This window comes from Leptonychotes weddellii, chromosome 1, assembly GCF_054177405.1.
Source record: "Leptonychotes weddellii isolate Sample4059 chromosome 1, ASM5417740v2, whole genome shotgun sequence".
NCBI lineage: Eukaryota > Metazoa > Chordata > Mammalia > Carnivora > Phocidae > Leptonychotes > Leptonychotes weddellii.
This window is the reverse complement of record NC_138369.1, coordinates 44,310,412-44,329,114: the sequence shown is the minus strand read 5'-3', so window position 1 is coordinate 44,329,114 and position 18,703 is coordinate 44,310,412. Positions and strand designations below refer to the sequence as shown.

General features: G+C 40.4%; 1 protein-coding gene across 1 annotated transcript; it reads left to right on the top strand.

Annotated features, from left to right (window-relative positions):
* Positions 1–7,219: 7,219 nt before the first annotated feature.
* On the top strand, positions 7,220–18,330 carry SEC13 (SEC13 homolog, nuclear pore and COPII component; the record flags this gene model as incomplete). The annotated part of the gene is made up of 4 exons (XM_031034179.2): positions 7,220–7,476; positions 7,900–8,023; positions 8,925–9,071; positions 17,884–18,330. Coding segments are annotated over 4 exons (642 nt in total), but the record flags the coding sequence as incomplete, so codon positions are not given.
* Between the last annotated feature and the right edge of the window lie 373 nt (positions 18,331–18,703).

Here is an 18,703-nt window from a genome sequence, read left to right as displayed (position 1 = left end):
CACTTCTCCGCACGTCCTACCTTCCAGAAAGTGGTCGCTTTTCTGTTCAGAGAGTTGCTGCTATTCTTTTCTTCAATCTCCTGTTGAGTTTGTAGGTGTTCAGAATGGTTTGATCCCTATCCAGCTGGATTCCTGAGACCAGACGAAATTCAGGTCTCCTACTCCTCCGCCATCTTGCTCCTGAACCTCTGTTTAACTTTTTTTGAGATACTGCTAAACTGTTTTCCAAGTTAACCGTACCATTTTACATGGCTTCCAGCACTGTATAAGGGTTTCAGTTTCTCCACATCTTTGTCAACTCTTGTTGTCCTCTTTTTTTTTTTTTTGGTTATAGCCATCCAGTTGGGTGTGAAGTGGTACCTCACTGTGGCTTCAGTTTACATTTCTCTAACGACTAATATTAGGCACATTTTCACATGCTTACTGGCCATCTGTATTATCTTTGGAGAACTCACCAGGAGGGGTTTTGTACTATATTATACCAGGTGAGTGCAAGCCTCCCACCCTAAGAAAGATTAAAGTGGCTTGTAGAAATCTGACCTTTATAACCCATCAAGGCTTGCTTCCATGACAGGGCCTCTTGTAAGGAGAAACTGGGAGTGAAATCAAAATTGAGCAGGAGCGAGACACAGGAAAAGGAAAGAGAATATAGACCAAAGTCGGGGGAACAGAGCCAAGAAATCCTGAAAGCAGGTTGTCACACCTGTCAACATATACATTAACTAAACAGACTTCTTACCTTGAAAGGCTTTCCTGAACCTCACTTTGTCAGGAAAACTAATTTCAAATAAAAGTAACAGAAAAGTATTTGAGGTGAAATCACATAAAGTTTGACTCAGAAAAAAGGAAGAGAATATAGAAACTGGTTTGGAGGCTGGTGGGCAGCATGTTACTTCAGAAGTTTCTAATTTAAGAGGGGATGAGGTAAGCGGGCTATAAGGGGTTTTGACTAATTTACACTCTTCTGAATATATATAATGTACATTATACTCTTCTGAATGTATATAATGTACATGAGGAATTTTTAGGAGCTTTAACTTTAATCAAATTCCTGAGCGTTCTGAATGTTTCAAAGATGTTTCTTAGGAAAAAAAAAATTTTTTCCAGGAGGGGGATGGGGGGATGGGTGAAATAGTGGGGATTAAGAAGTACACTTGCCATGATGAGCACCATCACCCACTATTGAAATGAAGCTAAGAAACCTTTTTCAAATATTATAAGATGTGAAAAAATACCATAAGTCAAAATTAGAAAAACTCCAAAATGAGGTGACAGAATTTAGGAAAGAATTAGAAATAAAAAATCATTTCAGTAATAAAGACTAAATTAGAAGGAATACAGGAGCAAATAAGTACAACAGATAATGCCTTAAGAGAAATAAATTGTGAAAAGAGGAAATTTTTTTTTTAAGATTTTATTTATTTATTTGACAGAGAGCGAGAGCAGGAACACAAGCACTCTGCCCCTCTCCCCTGCTCGAGCGTGCCTGCTCTCTCTCTTACTCTCTCTCAAATAAATAAATAAAATCTTTAAAACAAAAAAAAGGTCCATCCACATCGTTGAAGTTGGCACAGTTTCATTTTTTATGGTTGAATAATATTCCATTGTACATATATATACCACATTTTCTTTTTTTATTCTTCCATCAATGGACACTTAGGTTGCTTCCATGTCTTAGCTGTTGTAAATAATGTGCAGGGAACATGAGGGTGCAGATATCAAATTAGTGTTTTTGTTTTCTTTGGATAAATATCCAACAGTGGAATTGCTGGATCATATGGTATTTCTCTTCTTAATTTTTTGAGGAGCCTGTTTTCCATAATGGCTACACCAATTTACACTCCCACCAACAGTTCATGAGGATTCCCTTTTTTCCCCACATATTCAGCAACCCTTGTTATTTCTTGTCTTTTTGATACTATCGTTCTGACTGGTGTGAGGTGATACCTCATTGTGGTTTTGATTTGCATTTGAATAGTGATGCTGGGCATCTTTTCGTATATCTGTTCGTCATCAGTATGTCTTTGGGAAAATGTGTATTCAGGTCCTTTGCCTTTTTTTTTAAGATTTTATTTGTCAGGGAGAGAGAGAGCACAAGCAGGGGGAGCAGCAGGTAGAGGGAGAAGCAGGCTCCCCTCTGAGCAAGGAGCTGTGGGATCATGACCTGAGCCAAAGGCAGACCCTTAACCGACTGAGCCACCCAAGCGTCCCTCTCTGCCCATTTTTAATCGGATTATTTATTTGGAGGTTGAGTTGCAGAGTTCTTCAGGGTACTGTTGTCCCCACAGAATGAATTTGGAAGAATTCATTCCTGTTTTTTATTTTTGGAATAGTTTGAGAAGACTCATTCTTTAAATGTTTGGTAGAGAGTCACCTAACTGACTCAGTGGAGCACACAACTCTTGATCTTGGGGTTGCGAGTTTGAACCCCACATTGGGTGAAGACATTACTTAAAATCTTTTTTAAAATAAAAAATAAATGTTTGGTAGAATTCACCTGTGAAGCCATCTAGTCCTGGACTTTTGTTGTAAGTCTTTTGATTACCAATTCAATTTCATTACTAGTAATAAGTGTTCAGATTTTGTTTCTTCTTCATTCAGTCTTGGAACATTGTATATTTCTAGGAATTTATTCATTTCTTCTAGGTGGTTCAGTTTGTTGGCATATAACTTTTCATAGTAGTCTCATAATCCTGTGTATTTCTGTAGTATAGGTGGTAATTTTTCCTTTTTCATTTCTGATTTTGAGTCCTGTCTTGATGAGTCTGGCCAAAGGTTTATCAATTTTTTTTTTTATCTTTTGGAAGAAACAGCTCTTTCACTGATCTTTTCTGTTGTTTGTCTCTGTTTTATTTATTTCCTTTCTGATTTTTATTATTTCCTTCCTTCTACTACCTTTGGGCTTTGTTTGTTCTTTTTCTAGTTCCTTTAGGTGTAAGGTTAGATTGAGATTTTTCTTGTTTCTCAAGGTAGACCTGTATCACAATTGATTCTCCTCTTAGAATTCCTTTTGCTGGGGCACCTGGGTGGCTCAGTCATTAAGCATCTACCTTCGGCTCAGGTCATTATCCCAGGGTTCTGGGATCGAGCCCTGCATCAGGCTCCCTGCTCAGCGGGAAGCCTGCTTCTCCCTCTCCCACTCCCCCAAATAATAAATAAATAAAATCTTTAAAAAAATAATAATTCCTCTTGCTGCATCTCAAAGATTGTGAACCATTGTGTTTCCATTTTCATTTTTCTCCAGGTATCTTTTTTATTTTTTCTTTAATTTCTTCATTGACCAATTCTTCATTGACCAAGCCCCGGGCATGGAGCTTTTAAAAAAAAAGTCTACTCGGGGCGCCTGGGTGGCTCAGTTGTTAAGCGTCTGCCATCAGCTCAAGTCATGATCCCAGGGTCCTGGGATCGAGCCCCGCATCGGGCTCCCTGCTCGGCGGGAAGCCTGCTTCTCCCTCTCCCACTCCCCCTGCTTGTGTTCCCTCTCTCGCTGTGTCTCTCTCTGTCAAATAAATAAATAAAAATTAAAAAATAAAAAAGTCTACTCTGACCTAAGCACTGCTACCCCAGCTTTTTTTTAAATTTCTTCCCTCCATTTGCATGGAATATCTTATTCCAGTTCCTTCAGTTTGTCTTTATGTGTCTTTAGGTGTGAAGTGAATCTCTTCTAGGCAGCATATAGATGGATCTTGTTTTTTCATCCAGTCATCCTTTGTCTTTTGATTGGAGCATTTAGACCATTTACATTTAAAATAATTATTGATAGGTATGTACCTATTGCCATTTTTATTCTCTGGCTGCTTTGTAGTTCCTTTCTGTTCCTTTCTTACTCTTTTTGTGGTTTGATGACATTCTTTAGTGGTATACTTAGATTTCTTTCTCATCTTTTGTGTATCTACTATAGGTTTTTGCTCTATGGTGACCATGAGGCTTACATTTATTTATAACATATTTATAACAGTTTATTTGAAGTTGATAAGAACTTATGCATGAATGCATTTTTACTGTCCACCCACATTTTACGTTCTGAAGTCAAATTTTGCATCTTTATATCATGTGTATCTCTTAACTGATTATTGTAATTGTAGTTGTTTTTACCACTTTTGTCTTTTAACCTTCATACTAGCTTTACATGTGATTAATCCAATATCTTTAGTATATATTTACCTTAACTGGTGAGTTTTCTACTTCCATATGTTTTCTTGTTACTAATAAGCACCCTTTCTTTTCAACTTAAAGACAACCCTTTAACTTTTCTTATAAGGCAAGCTTAGTGGTCATGAGTTCCATTTGCGTTTCCTTGTCTGGAACGCTCTCTCCTTCAATTCTGAGTAACTTCCTGGGTAGAGTACTTTTTGTTGGAAGTTTTTTTCTTTTAGCACTTTGACATGTTTGTTACCGTGATTGCAGTGGTAGTTTCACAGGGTTTACCTGTGTCAGAGCTCATCAGATTGTGCAGTTTATGAGCAGTGAATGTCAGTAATACCTCAAAGCTGTTCTTAGAATTTTACTTTGGAGTAGAAAGAACGCAGACTGTTATTGCTATGAAAGAACTCAAGGACTGTTGTTTCCATTAGCCCTTCCTGGGGTATCTACTAGAGAATAAGCTTCAGACCACAAAAATGACTAGAAAGATATCAAATATAGTTTAATTGTAGAGAACTAAGACTAAATGAGAGTTACAAGGCAGAGTATAGGATGTACTGGCCATATGCTCTTTTAAGGTAGCAGACAACTGTTTAAAAAGTGGGCACAGGGCACTGGGTGGCTCATTTGTTAAGCATCAGACCCTTGATTTCAGCTCAGGCCATGATCTCAGGGTGGTGAGATCGAGTCCTGCATCAGGCTCTGTGCTCAGCAGAGTCTGTTTGAGGCTCTTTTTCTCCCTCGCCCCCTCGCCCCACTCGCATGCTCTCTCTCTCTCAATAAATAAATAAATAAATAAATAAAATCTTTTAAGAAAAAAAAAAAGTGGGCACAAGCAGAGCTGGAGATCTAGGATCTTTTGATGTTAGTAACCATGCACATAAAACAAACCCTGCCCTTCCCCCAAAAAAACAACTGTAGAAGAGAATGGGGAGTACACTGCAAACACTTTTTAAAATGTTTTTACTTAGGGGCGCCTGGGTGGCTCAGTCAGTTAAGCATCTGCCTTTGGCTCAGGTCATGATCCCACGGTCCTGGGATTGAGCCCCGCATTGGGCTCCCTGCTCTGCAGGAAGCCTGCTTCTCCCTCCCCCACTCCCCCTGCTTGTGTTCCCTCTCTTGCTGTCTCTCTCTCTGTCAAATAAATAAATAAAATCTTTAAAAAAATAAATAAAATAAATAATAAATAAAATGTTTTTACTTACTATATTGGCAGTGACTGAGACCACTGAGTGTGAAAGGAGATGAAATAACTATGTGGCAGTGGGCATCCCTAGCACCAGATTATAGTCTTGAAATACAATTTCTCACTAAAAGAAACCCTAATTCTTGAGGAAGTGGCTGATCTTAGGTTTGAGGCGGGATACATACAAGATGAGCCTGGAACATTTTGTTATACCCAACAGAAATGATCAAAAACATACTTGGACATACCAGGGTTATCAAAGGAGCCAATTTGAACACACACCACAATTTAGGTGTCAGAAAAATGAAAATAATTGCAGTGAACTGAAATCCAACAAATACGCTTAAATCCATGAGTTCATAATGATATATAAAAGAGAATCAGGGGCACCTGGGTGGCTCAGTCGGTTAAGCATCTGCCTTTGGCTCAGGTCATGATCCCAGGATCCTGGGATCAAGTCCCACATCGGGCTTCCTGCTCAACGGGGAGCCTGCTCCTCCCTTTTCCCTTGCCCCTACCCCAGCTTGTGCTCTCTCTCACTCTCTCTCAAATAAGTACAATCTTTTGAGAAATAAAAAAATAAGAGAATCGGTCATCCTTTTTTTTTTTTAAAAAAAGATTTTATTTATATATTTGACAGAGAGAGACACAGTGAGAGAGGGAACGCAAGCAGGGGGAGTGGGAGAGGGAGAAGCAGGCTGCCCACCAAGCAGGGAGCCCGACGCGGGGCTCGATCCCAGGACCCTGGGATCATGACCTGAGCCAAAGGCAGACGCTTAACGACTGAGCCACCCAGGCGCCCCTCAGTCATCCTTAAAGAATGGCAGGGAACCAGTTCATAAAGTGTGAAGCATTTATCCTGCCTTTCCTATCTGACCTGTACCCATAGGGAGCCAAATATTAATGAAGGGAATTGCTCCTGTCTAGATTATTCTATATAATACATAACAAAGAAATGAATACAGAATCACCATTTTGTAATGTCCAGTGAATTAAAAGAGGCATAAGGGGCACCTGGGTAGCTCAGTTGGTTAAGCGACTGCCTTCGGCTCAGGTCATGATCCTGGAGTCCTGGGATCGAGTCCCACATCAGGCTCCCTGCTCAGCAGGGAGTCTGCTTCTCCCTCTGACCCTCCTCCCTCTCATGCTCTCTGTCTCTCATTCTCTCTCTTGCAAATAAATAAAAATCTTTAAAAAATAAATAAAAGAGGCATAAGAACATAAAAAGACAACCTGACATCATTTGCCTCCCAGTGAAAGAATACTGCCTGTAGTCTTAACAAAGGGGTCAGACTTGAGTCTGATCCAGTCTGGGATCCAGCTGACAATTTTCAGGAATTCAGAAGAATTCAGAGGTCTGAGTATGAAATAGCAAATCAGCCTGAGAGTCTGTAGGTCAGATGACTGGTCTTTCTTCAACAAAAACATTGTAAGGAAAAAAAAGATCAGAAGGGGAATCTATAAATAAGGAGATCTAGAAAAGATTTAAAAAAAAAAAAAAGAAAAACGTTTATGGCAAGACTAAACTATAGTATCTAGGGATGCATATTTGGGTGACAAAACTAAAGAGAAAAAAAAGGAAGAAATCAGAAGTCAGGAAGATATTACCGAGGAGGAAGGGCTATGATTCAGGTGAGACATAATGACAGGGCTTCTTGGGTAAATGGCAATTTGATATCTTGAACTGGTAGTGGTTACAAGAGTGCTTTAGAGTAACTCGTTAAACTTTGCTTGTTTTTCTGAATCTGTGCCTCTCTTCATATTTTTTAAAATGTTCTTAAATTCCTGGGAGTCCCTAACTCCTACTTTAAATATGTATTGCTGAAAAATACATGCACTGTTAGGACTCCTTGAAGGAGCATTATGGGGGCTAATCCCTAATTCATCAAAACAGCTGTCCTACATAATCCTGTCCTGAGAATTGGAGGGGAAATACACTGCAGCTTTGGGTCTGCAGAAGCAGTGCTCTGTTGCAAGGCAAAAGGGCAGTCATCCCAATCCCCCTCTTTACAGATTGGCTGCAATGCTGTCAGTTGGGCCCCTGCTGTTGTACCTGGAAGCCTCATAGACCAGCCATCGGGGCAGAAGCCCAACTACATCAAGAAGTTTGCATCGGGCGGCTGTGACAACCTCATCAAACTGTGGAAGTAAGTGGGGTTGGTGGACTTACCCTCAAGGGGACACTTCTTACCTTCTACCCTCCTACCTGCTATGACTCAGCCACAGTTCCCAAGAAACAGGATCACCTTCTTTTGCCCTCCTGCCCATAGAATACTGTTTTCAGTCTGTCAGAGGACATCCTTTAAAAACAACTTGGCCTTGCTCAAGGACTTTAATTCTTTACCTACTTCCCAACTGCCGGAGCCGTTGGCTGTGGGGGAACATTTCTTGGAGGATTCCTTTATAGCTGGTGAACTGAGTAAAAATCTACAAGGTCAACGAATGAAATCAGAAAGATGGAATAGCTTCTTGGCCCCTGCAGAGCCCACAGGGTGGGGGTACGATGGAGGCATGGGAAACACACCTGGGCTGCTACCTCCTGCTGCATTCTCCCTCTCATCTCCCGTTAGGGAGGAGGAGGACGGCCAGTGGAAGGAGGAACAGAAGCTAGAAGCGCACAGTGACTGGGTTCGAGATGTGGCCTGGGCCCCCTCCATTGGCCTGCCCACCAGCACCATCGCCAGTTGCTCCCAGGTCAGCTCAGATCCATGAGAGCCTCCCGTGTTGTTTAATCTCTGAGTAAGTCCCATCAAACCTTCCGGTCCCCCTAAGGTAAAGTCTAAAAAGGTAAGGGCAGGGCAACAGGCACCTTTGGACCAGTGCAAGTAGGAGAGTGCTTGGAGCCAGGTCATGCTATGGCAAAGGCTTGATCAGAAAGCACAAGTGGCTTGCTTCCACCGAGCCATGAGCTAGGCCAAACCCTGGACCAGTGTCCCCTCCTCAGCATTGTGCAGCTGGGGATTAGAGCTGCCCAGGTATATTCTGAAAGCATTCCCAAGCAGGGACCAGGGGCAGTCGGAAGTTCTAGGATCTTGGACTCACCTACCTTTTCAGTCTTCACAGACAGATTACAAAGGAAAGACTAAGGACAACCCTTTAAATTATATGCCAACCCCACCATAGACAAAGGTTAGCCAGGCTTCATTTGAGCCTGTTATGTTTGGTCCTGAATTTGAGATGGACTTTTTCAACTTGTCCCTTCTCATTCTCTAGCTTGGTTTACAGACAGCCATACCCATTCGGTTGAGAAAATTAGAGCCAGAGGGAGCCAAAACAAGGAAGTAACTTGGCAGACATGAGGAGAACCCAGAGAAAATTTTAGAGTTAGCAATGTAAAGTCCATACCTGAAACCAATATGAGCACGAGAACCTGGGAGACTGAACCAATGTGAAATGTGTTCGTGGGGTAAAGGGATAATGCTGGGTTGGAAATCGGCCGTCACAGGTATCCACACCCAGGAAGGCCTCGGCTATGCGTTGTGCTGAATCCCCCACCCCATTCCTGCCGAAGTCCAATATGCCTATAGATCGAGAGGATATCCCCAGTTCAAGATCCCTGCCTTACCTTCCCTGATTCTAGCCTGTCTTTTCCCAGGATGGTCGTGTGTTCATCTGGACTTGTGATGACACCTCAGGCAATACGTGGTCACCCAAACTATTGCACAAGTTCAGTGATGTTGTGTGGCATGTGAGCTGGTCCATCACAGCCAACATCCTGGCTGTCTCAGGCGGAGACAATAAGGTACACTCCATTTCCATGACATGGTGGACAGGGTCCTGTTTGTCTTTAATGTGCCCACTGGAAAGTGCAGTTGGATTCTCCATGTGATGACAGGCTTGGAAGGAGCCTTAATGAGGACTGTGTTTTGAGCACATCTCTTAATTACATCACTAAATCTTACAACCCCCCACCCCCCACCCCCCGCCCCGAGGTTGTTTTTCCCCCCTTTACAAATATGAAAGAAGCTGACAGTGGTAGTTAGGCTTGCATAGGGTCACAAAGCTCTTAGGTGGCAGAGTCAGTAATCAGGCTTGAGTTAACTCTAAAGACACTGACTGCCCTGGTAGTCTGTTGCCTTAACCATTTGACCACCTTCTCTTCATGGTGACATTCAATTAGCACTGCTTAAAATGTTATAGATTAAAAAAAAAAAAAAATCTCACACAAAAGCAAAAAGATTGGAAGGTTTTTGTCAGACACCTAAGAGGCATATTTCTAAAAATCAGTGTAATTCATGGGTGTTATTATTCACCCACTATACCTCTTCCTACTGTGCTATGAGCCGTACAAAGGAAGGGACATGGAGACAAAGAGTAGCTCAGAACAATATAGCAACAAAGCGAATGCACTTGAAAAATCCTGACTACTGCACTGAAACCCACCATATAAAGTTATGGATCCTCTGCCTGAGAGAAGAGGTCAGCTAGGGAGATGGCAGTGGCTTATTACTTCTTCCTTTCTGGAGGCAGCTTTCTTTTTTAATCATGACAGAGTACATAGTTCACCCATCTAAACCATTTTTAAGTGTACAGTTCAGTAGTTTTGAGTACATTCACATTATTGGGCAACCGTCACCACCATGCACCTCTGGAACTGTTTTCATCTTTCCCAGATGAAACTCCCTCCTCACTGAACACTAACTCCTACTCACCCCAGCCCCCCAGCCCTGAGCACTGTCCCACTTCCCGTCTTTGTGAATTTGACTGCTCTAGGGACTCAATGTAAGTGGAATCCTGTAGTGTCCTCATCTATGTTGTACCATGTGTCCATTTCTTTCCTTTTTAAGATTGAATAATACTCTGTTCTACCACATTTTATTTATCCACACATACATTGATGGACACTGGGGTGCTTCCACCTTTGGGTGTTGTCAGTAATGCTGTGCACATGGGTTTATAAATAATACCTCTTTGAGACCCTCTGTAGTTTTTATCCAGCCAGGGGTCCCTTTCATGTGTAGTAGTCCCAGAAAGATCTAGTAGGCCCCATCTCAAAGCTATAGAATTTTAGAGCTGGAATGACCCTAAAGAAAACTAATCTAATCCTCTTTATTCTAGTAAGTGCCAGAGACAGGACTAGACCCCAGGTTTGGTGGCACCCAGGACAGGCCAACAGACCCTGACTTGACTGAGGAGCCCCACCATAGTGTTTACAAGGCAGTAGGCAAGTGCCTGGTTGGACATTCCACTTTTGTAGTCTGTCATTATTCTTTTATGCTTCTTCTTCTTCTTTATCATCTTCTTTATCAGCCTGTTTCCTACAAACAGCTCAACTCTATTGCTGTCTGCATAGTATTCCTTCACTACAGGACTTAGTATGTTCTCAGTCTAGAGCATTCTGCACAGTGCATGTGTAGTAGATAGTCTGTCTCTAAAGCAGGAATTCTTAAAATCATTTTTTTTTTATCAAATACATGTACATAGCTTGAGGTAGTTTTTATTAGGTTATGATTTTTTAATGCTTTCTCCTAATTTTCATTCTCCAGGAACAAACCTTTTCAATGCTTAGCTGTTTCTTCTGCTGTTTACTTCAGTGTAGAAATAACATACTTACTCATCTGTCATCTGCCTCTAGCACACTTCTCAGACTTTAGTACTAAACTTGTTAAGACATGTATTGCCAAGCCCACCCCCAGAGCTTCTCAGTCAGTGCGTCTGGGCGAGGACCCAAGAATTTGCAGTTTTCCCAAGCTCCTGGTCGCTGCAGATGCCCTGGTCTAGAGACCATGTTTTGAGAACCACTGTTCTCTTCCCCTGTATCGCCTCACAGAAGCTACAGCAACTTGGTTAAAACAACATCCATTGTTGTTATCTATTAGTAGTAGTAGTATTACAACTATTACTGTTATTTCATGTTATAGCATTATTATTTACAGCATTGCCCCCCTCTCTGTTTTTCTTATTTTTTGAGGTGTTCTTTTTCCAGTTTTATTGAAATATAATAGACCTACATCAAAAGTTTAAAGTGTATAGCATAATGGTTTGACTTACATGTACTATGATCAGCACAGTAAGTGTAGCATCCATCATTTCATATAGATACAATAAAGAAAAAGGGAAAAAGAAAAGCTTTTCCTTGTGATGAGAACACTTGGGATTTAGTCCCTTAACAGTTTGCACATAGACCATTTAGTCTCTCACAGTTTTCACAGAGACAGTGTGACTATGGTCATCATTACATCCCTAGTACTTCTATGTCTTACAACTGCAAGTGTATACTTTTTGACCCTCAACTCCCAACTCTGGTAACCACAAATCTGAACTCTTCTGTGACTGGTTTTGGGTCTTTTATGGGTGTTTTTAGGTTTGTTTTTAGATTCAACATATATAAGTGGGATCATACAGTGTTAGTCTTTCTTTCACTTATCATAATGCCCTCAAAGTCCACCCACATTGTCACAAATGACAGAATTTCCTTACTTTTTTTATGGCTGAATAATATTCCATTGTATATATATATGTACCATGACTTCTTTATCCATTCATCTGTCAGTAGACACTTAGGTTGTTTCCATGTCTTGGCTATTGTAAATAATGCTACAGTGAATTGGAGTGCAGATACTTTTCAAGATAGTGTTTTCATTTTCTTCAGATAAATACCCAGAAGTCAAACTGCTGGACCATATAGTTCTATTTTTAATTTTGTTGAGGATCCTCCGTACTGTTTTCCATAGCAGCTGTACCAGTTTACAATCCCACCAAGCATGAGCAAGGGGTTCTCTCCTTGCCAGTACTTGTTTTTGTCTTTTTGATGATGGCCATTCTAACGTGTGAGGTGCTATCTTACTGTGATTTCGATTTGCATTTCCCCAGTGATGAGTTATGTTGAGCACCTTTTCATGTACCTACTGGCCTTTGTAGATCTTTTTTGGAGAAATGGTCTATTCAGGTCTTTTGCCCATTTTCTAATTCGATTATTTGGCTTTCTGGTATTGAGTTTTAGGAATTCTTTTGATATTTGGATATTAACTCCTTATCTGATGTATGACTTGCAAATACTTATTCCCAGTCTGTAGGTTGTCTTTTCACATTGTTGATTGTTTTGCTGTGCAGAAACTTTTTAGTTTAATACTGTCCCACTTGTTTATACTTTGTTGCTTATGTTTTAGGTGTCACATCCAAAAAATCATTGCCAGTACCCATGCCAAAGAGCTTGTTTCTTACATTTTCTCCTAGGAGTTTTATGGTTTCAGGTCTTATATTTAAGTTTTAATCTATTTCAAGTTAATTTTTGTGAGTGGTATAAGATAAGGGTCTAGTTTTATTCTTTACATGCGAATATCCAGTTTATCCACCACCATTTATTAAAGAGACTGTCCTTTCTCCGTTGAGTATTCTTGGCTCCCTTGCCAGTTATTAGTTAACCATATATGCTTGGGCTTATTTCTGGGCTTTTGATTCTGTTCCATTTATCTATTTGTTCTCATACCAGTACCATACTGTTTTGATTACTATAGCTTTGTAGCTTAAAATCAAAAAGTATGATGCCTCCCACTTTGTTCTTTCTCAGGGTTGCTTTGGACATTTGGGGTCTTTCGTGGTTCCATATAAATGTTAGGATGCTTTTTTTTCTACTTTTGTAAAAAATGCCATTGGAATCTTGATAGGAATTGCATTGAATCTATAGATGGCTTTTCGTAGTATTGACATTTTAACAATGTTGGTTCTTCTAATCTATGAACAAGATACCTTTCCAGGGGCGCCTGGGTGGCTCAGATGGTTAAGCGTCTGCCTTCAGCTCAGGTCATGATCCCGGGGTCCTGGGATCGAGCCCCACATCGGGCTCCTGGCTCAGCGAGGAGCCTGCTTCTCCCTCTGCCTCTGCCTCTCTCCCTGCTCATGCTTTCTCTCTCTCTCTGTATCTCTGTGTCTCAAATGAATAAATAAAATCTTAAAAAAAAAAAAAAGATACCTTTCCATTTATTTGTGCCTTCAGTTTCTTTCATCCCTGTCTTGTAGTTTTCAGAGTAGAGATCTTTCACCTCTTTGGTTAAGTTCATTCATAAGTATTTTATCGTTTTTGATGCTATTGTAAGGATCATTTTTTTTAGATAATTTGTTCTTAGTGTATAGAAACGCTACTGATTTTTGTATGTTACTTTTGTGTCCTGCACCTTTAATGAATTCATTATTTAGATCTAAGTTTTTTGATGAAATCTTTAGGATTTTCTGTATATAAAATCTTGACATATAAAATAGAGACATTTTAGTTTTTCCTTACCAGTTCTGATGTCTTTTTTTTTTTCTTGCCTGACTGCTCTGGCAAGGACTTCCAGTACTGTGTTGAAAAGTATTATATTAGCTGTGGGCTTAGCATATATGCCTTTAGGAGTTACCACAAACAGATGTTATATGTTGTCAAATGCTTTCTCTGCATCTACTGAGTGATAGGATTCTTCTTTCATTCTATTGTGAGGTATCACATTGACTGATTCGCATATATTGAATTATCCTTGCATTCCATGATCCTGATTGATCATGTCAAGTGATCCTTTAAATATACTGTCAAATTCAGTTTGCATCTATATTCATCAGAGTTATTTGTCCATAGTTTTCTGTTCTGGTAATATCCTTTTCTGGCTTTGGTATCGGGGCAATGTTAGCCTCATATAATGAGTGTGTGGGTGTGTTTCTTTTTTATTTTTTTGGAAGATTTTGAGGCTTGATATTAATTCCTTAAATGTTTGTTAAATTCACCAGTGAAGCCATCTGGTCCTGGGCTTTTTTACACTAGGAGATTTTTGATTATTGGTTCATTCTATTTCAGAAAATTTTTTAATTTTTTATTCAGATTTTTTCTTCCTGATTCAGTACTTGGTGATTGATGTTCTAGGTTTCTGAAAATTTGTTCATTTTTTCTAGGTCCAGTTTGTTGACACAGTTGTTTCGTGGTAACATCTTACTTTATTGCTGTGATTATCATTTGGAATGTCTCCTTTTTCATTTATAATTTTGTTTTGGGTACTCTTTTTTTCTTTGGTTAATTTAGCTAAAGTTGTGTCAGTTTTATCTTGTCAAAGAGCCAACTCTTAATTAATCTTTTCTATTTTCCTGTTCTCTGTTTCATTTATTTCTGCTGTGATATTTATTTCCTTCCTTCTGCTAGCTTTGGGTGAAGTTTGTTCTTTTTCTAATTCCTTAAGGCATAGGATTAGGTTATTTATTTGGGATAGGTCTTGCTTCTTAATGTAGGCATTTACTGCTATAAACTTCCCTTTAAGAACTGCTTTTGCTGCATCCTGTAAGTTTTGGTATATTGGGTTTCTATTTTTGTTTCAAAATAATTTATTTCATTTCTTCTTTGATCCATTGGTTGTTCAAGAGAGTAATTTGCGTGTATTTGTGAATTTCTTAGTTTCCTCTTCCTATTGATTTCTAGTTTCATACCATTATGGTTAGAGAAGATACTTGGTTTGATTTCAGTGTTTAATTTGCTAAGACTTGTTTTGGGTGTAACATATAGAAAATGTTTCATATGCACTTAATGTATATTCTGCTATCAGAAGGTTCTGCATATGTTAGGCCCATTTGGTCTATACTGTTGTTCAAATCCACTGTTTCCTTATTATCTGTCTGGATGATCCATCCATTGCTGAGAGTATTCAAGTCCCCAACTATTTTTGTATTACGCTTTCTCTGTTTAGTTGTTAGTTTTTTATTTGTAGTTAGAACTGTTATATCTTCTTGATATGTTGATGCCTTTCTCTTTTTTTTTTTTTTAAAGATTTTATTTATTTTTGAGAGAGAGAGCACAAGTAGGGTGAAGGGCAGAGGGAGAAGCAGACTCCCCGCTGAGCAGGGAGCCCGATGCGGGACTCGATCCCAGAACTCCGGGATCATGACCTGAGCTGAAGGCAGACACTTAACCGACTGAGCCTCCCAGGTGCACGGCCCCTTTTGTCTCTTTACTATTTTTAAAGTCTATTTTGTGTGATATAAGTATAGCTACCCCTGCTTTCCTTGTGATTACCATTTGCTTGAAATATCTTTTCCTATCCTTTCTTAGTGTCTGTCTTGAAGGCTAACTGAATCTCTTGTGTGAAGCATAGTGTTGGATCTTGGTTTTTGTATTCATTCAGCCATTTGTTGTCTTGATTGGAGACTTTAATCCATTTACATTTGAAGTAATTATTAATAAGTTAAGGCCTTACATAATTGCTATTTTATCATTGCTTTCTGTTTTGTTGATCCATTGTTGTTTCTTGTTCTTTTTTTGTGTTTTGATTTCTAATAGTATCAGTATGCTTTGACTTGTCATGTTCTTTTGTCTGATTACTACAGGCTTTTCCCGTGTGGCTATAAGACTTACATAAAACATCTTAACTTCAGTAGAATTCCTAATCTTTACACTTTTACTTTTCCTCACCCTTACATTTTAGGTTAGTGATGTTACAATTTACATATTTTATAATGTATAACTAATAACAGTAGGTATGATTATTTTTTACTACATGTTTTAACTTGTAAAGGAGTTATAAGTGAATTACACACCACTGTCATATTACAGAATCCAACTTTAACTATGTATTATCATTACCAGTGAGTTTTATGCTGCCTTATATAATGTTAATAAGCAACCTTTTATTTCTACTCAAAGAACTCCCTTTAGCATTTCTTGTAAGGCAGGTGTAGCTGTGATGAGTTCCTTCAGCTTTTGTTTATTCAAGAAAGTCCATCTCCTCTTCATTTCTGAAGGACACTTTTGCCTGCTGTAGTATTCTTGGTTAACAGGTTTTTTTTCTTTCAGTATTTTGAATGTGTCATCCCATTTTCTTCTGGCCTGAAAAGCTTCTATGGAGAAATCTGCTCATAGTCTTATGGGGGTTCCCTTGTATCTAACTTTTTTCTCTAGCTGCTTTTAAAATTCTTTGACTTTTGACAATTACAACATCTTTTTATAGCTTTGTTTGGGTTTAGCCTGTTTAGAGCCTCCTGGATCTAGAGGTCTATTTCTCTCCCCAAGTTTGGGAAGTTTTCAGGCATCATTGCTTGAAATATACTCTATGTCCCTTTCTCATCTTCTGGAATTCCCCTAATGCAAATACTGCTTCTTTTCATTATGTCCCATTGCAGTCTTTAGTATTTTTCTGTTTTGTTCCTCTGGGTAATTTCCAATGTCCTGTCCTCCAGGTTGCTGATTAGTTCTTCTACATGGTCAACTCTGCTTTTGAAGCTCTGCTACATTTTTCAGTTAGTTTCTGGTGGTTTTTTGTTTTTTTGGTTTTTTAATGGTGTCTATTTTAGTTGAACTTAATTTCATTTAGTTGTCTATATGTGCTTGTAGTTCACTAAACTGAAGAGGATTGTTCTGAATTCTTTGTCCCACAGTTCATAGATCTTCATTTAGTCAGAGCTTTAATTTCCTTTGGTGTTGTATTTACCTGGTTTTCTGTGATCCTCATGTGAGCCTAGAGGATGGACTTCACTGTTGCCTGGATTCTCTGGTTAGGCTTTCTATACAGTCAGGACTGGCCTCTCTGTGAGTCTTCCCAGACTGTTGTTTGGAGATGCAAATTAGGCAAGAGTGAAGACTGACTATCCTAGTTAGATGAGGCCACTAGTTTTGCTGTGTAGATGGGAAGCCACACACTGTGTGCTCTATTCTAGTGCCACTGTAAGCAGGGCTGTAGGATGGGCTCTACAGCTTCCTGCATGTTCTGCTTAGATAAAAAGTAGTTTTCCTGCCCTGGCACAATGGGAAAAGCAACTGTAAGGCCAGTCATATTTTTTTTGTGGTCTTGACTCAAGCCAACCTGTCCCTAAGTTTCCTGGTGAAATAAGGCCATTGGCTTTTGCTGTGGGGGGCCTCCAGCTCTGTCCACGCCCCTTTCTGCTAGAGTTGCAGGGTCATGCAACTTCCAGGTGTTGTAGTGAGCCCTTGCTGTCTGATGGGCCTGGGGGCCATGCTCTTCAGCTGTTTGGGCTAGGACTCAGGTCTGCTACCTGGGCAGCCCAACTTCAGGGACCTCCCAGATTTTTCTGAACAAGCTTTCTGGATGTGAGGCAGCAAGGGCCAGGAACTGCAGCAGGAAGGGGGGGCTGTGACTCAGCTTTTCTGTCTGTTAATATTCCAGTGCCAGTTCCTAGAAGCCCTCCCCACTTAGTCACAATCAGATTCCCAGTAATTGAGCCCCACAAAGCGACAACTTACAATGCTGGATGTCACCCCTGTGCTCTTTTCCTTCTGGAGGAACCATAGGTTGCACATGGTGTTATGCCAACCTGGGTGGGGGGCCATGCAGTCAGCACGTAGCCTTCCCACTTAGCCTTCTGGTACAGTATCTTGGTCTCGGTGGTGGAGGGAGGTGCTTCAGCCTCACTGTGCTCTTCTAGGATTCCCTCAGTGGTTTCTTGTTCATGAATAGTTCTTCCTGTGGGGGGAGCCTAAGTCAGGAACACCCTTTGTCACCATCTTGGTGAGGTCACTCTCCCTACCCCTTCTTTCTTAATCTGTGGGGATTTTTGTTGACTCACAAGCCTAGTCATGGCCTGATGGGGGACCTGAGAAGGTGAGGGGTGCAGACCTGTGACAGGCTCCGTGTGCTGGCTTGCAGGTGACCCTGTGGAAGGAATCCGTTGATGGGCAGTGGGTGTGCATCAGTGATGTCAACAAGGGCCAGGGTTCCGTGTCTGCTTCCGTCACAGAGGGCCAGCAGAACGAGCAGTGACAAGACAGGCAAGGCCCAGCACCCCACCTGCTGACTCCAGGACTGCCCTTTCCTGGACCAACTGACCAAATAGCTGGGAGGAACAGCTCCAACACGATTACTTTCCCAGGAGTAGTACAAATGCAACCAGATTGATCATCTGCCTTAACATGATTTGATATGGTTTGTAATTTACTGTCCTGCTGAAAGCATTCATGTTATGAGGAAAAAAGCTACAAATGATCTTCAAATCTATTATTTTAAAATATTTTTGGCCATTTTTATGTACCCTTTGGGTTCAGGCATTATTTGGGGGATTTTGTTTCCAAAAAAATAAATTCATATTGCTTATAATTCTTCCTGCATTACCCTAACCCCTCCCTTAAAAGCTTATTTTCATTCTCATTGCAAGATCAGTGTACTAGAACAACGTTCGCCAAGACCCAGGTCCCTTAGCACCCCCCCGACACACAAAAATTTGGTCTGTGCCTGTAACATGCCCATGATTCCAGTTATACTGAAGCGGCCATACAGAGGGACAAGAAAGGGATGCCAGATGTGGACTTCGGTGACAGGGCTTGTATCCTCTGAGCACACATCCTCTTCTGGAGAATGGGAATAAAAGTCTGCTTTACAGAGAAGACTCAGATGAACTACTGCACGTGGGTGACCCATAAAATGTCATGCCAATGGAAGGCAGTATTAACCAAATAGCAAGAGACTGGCC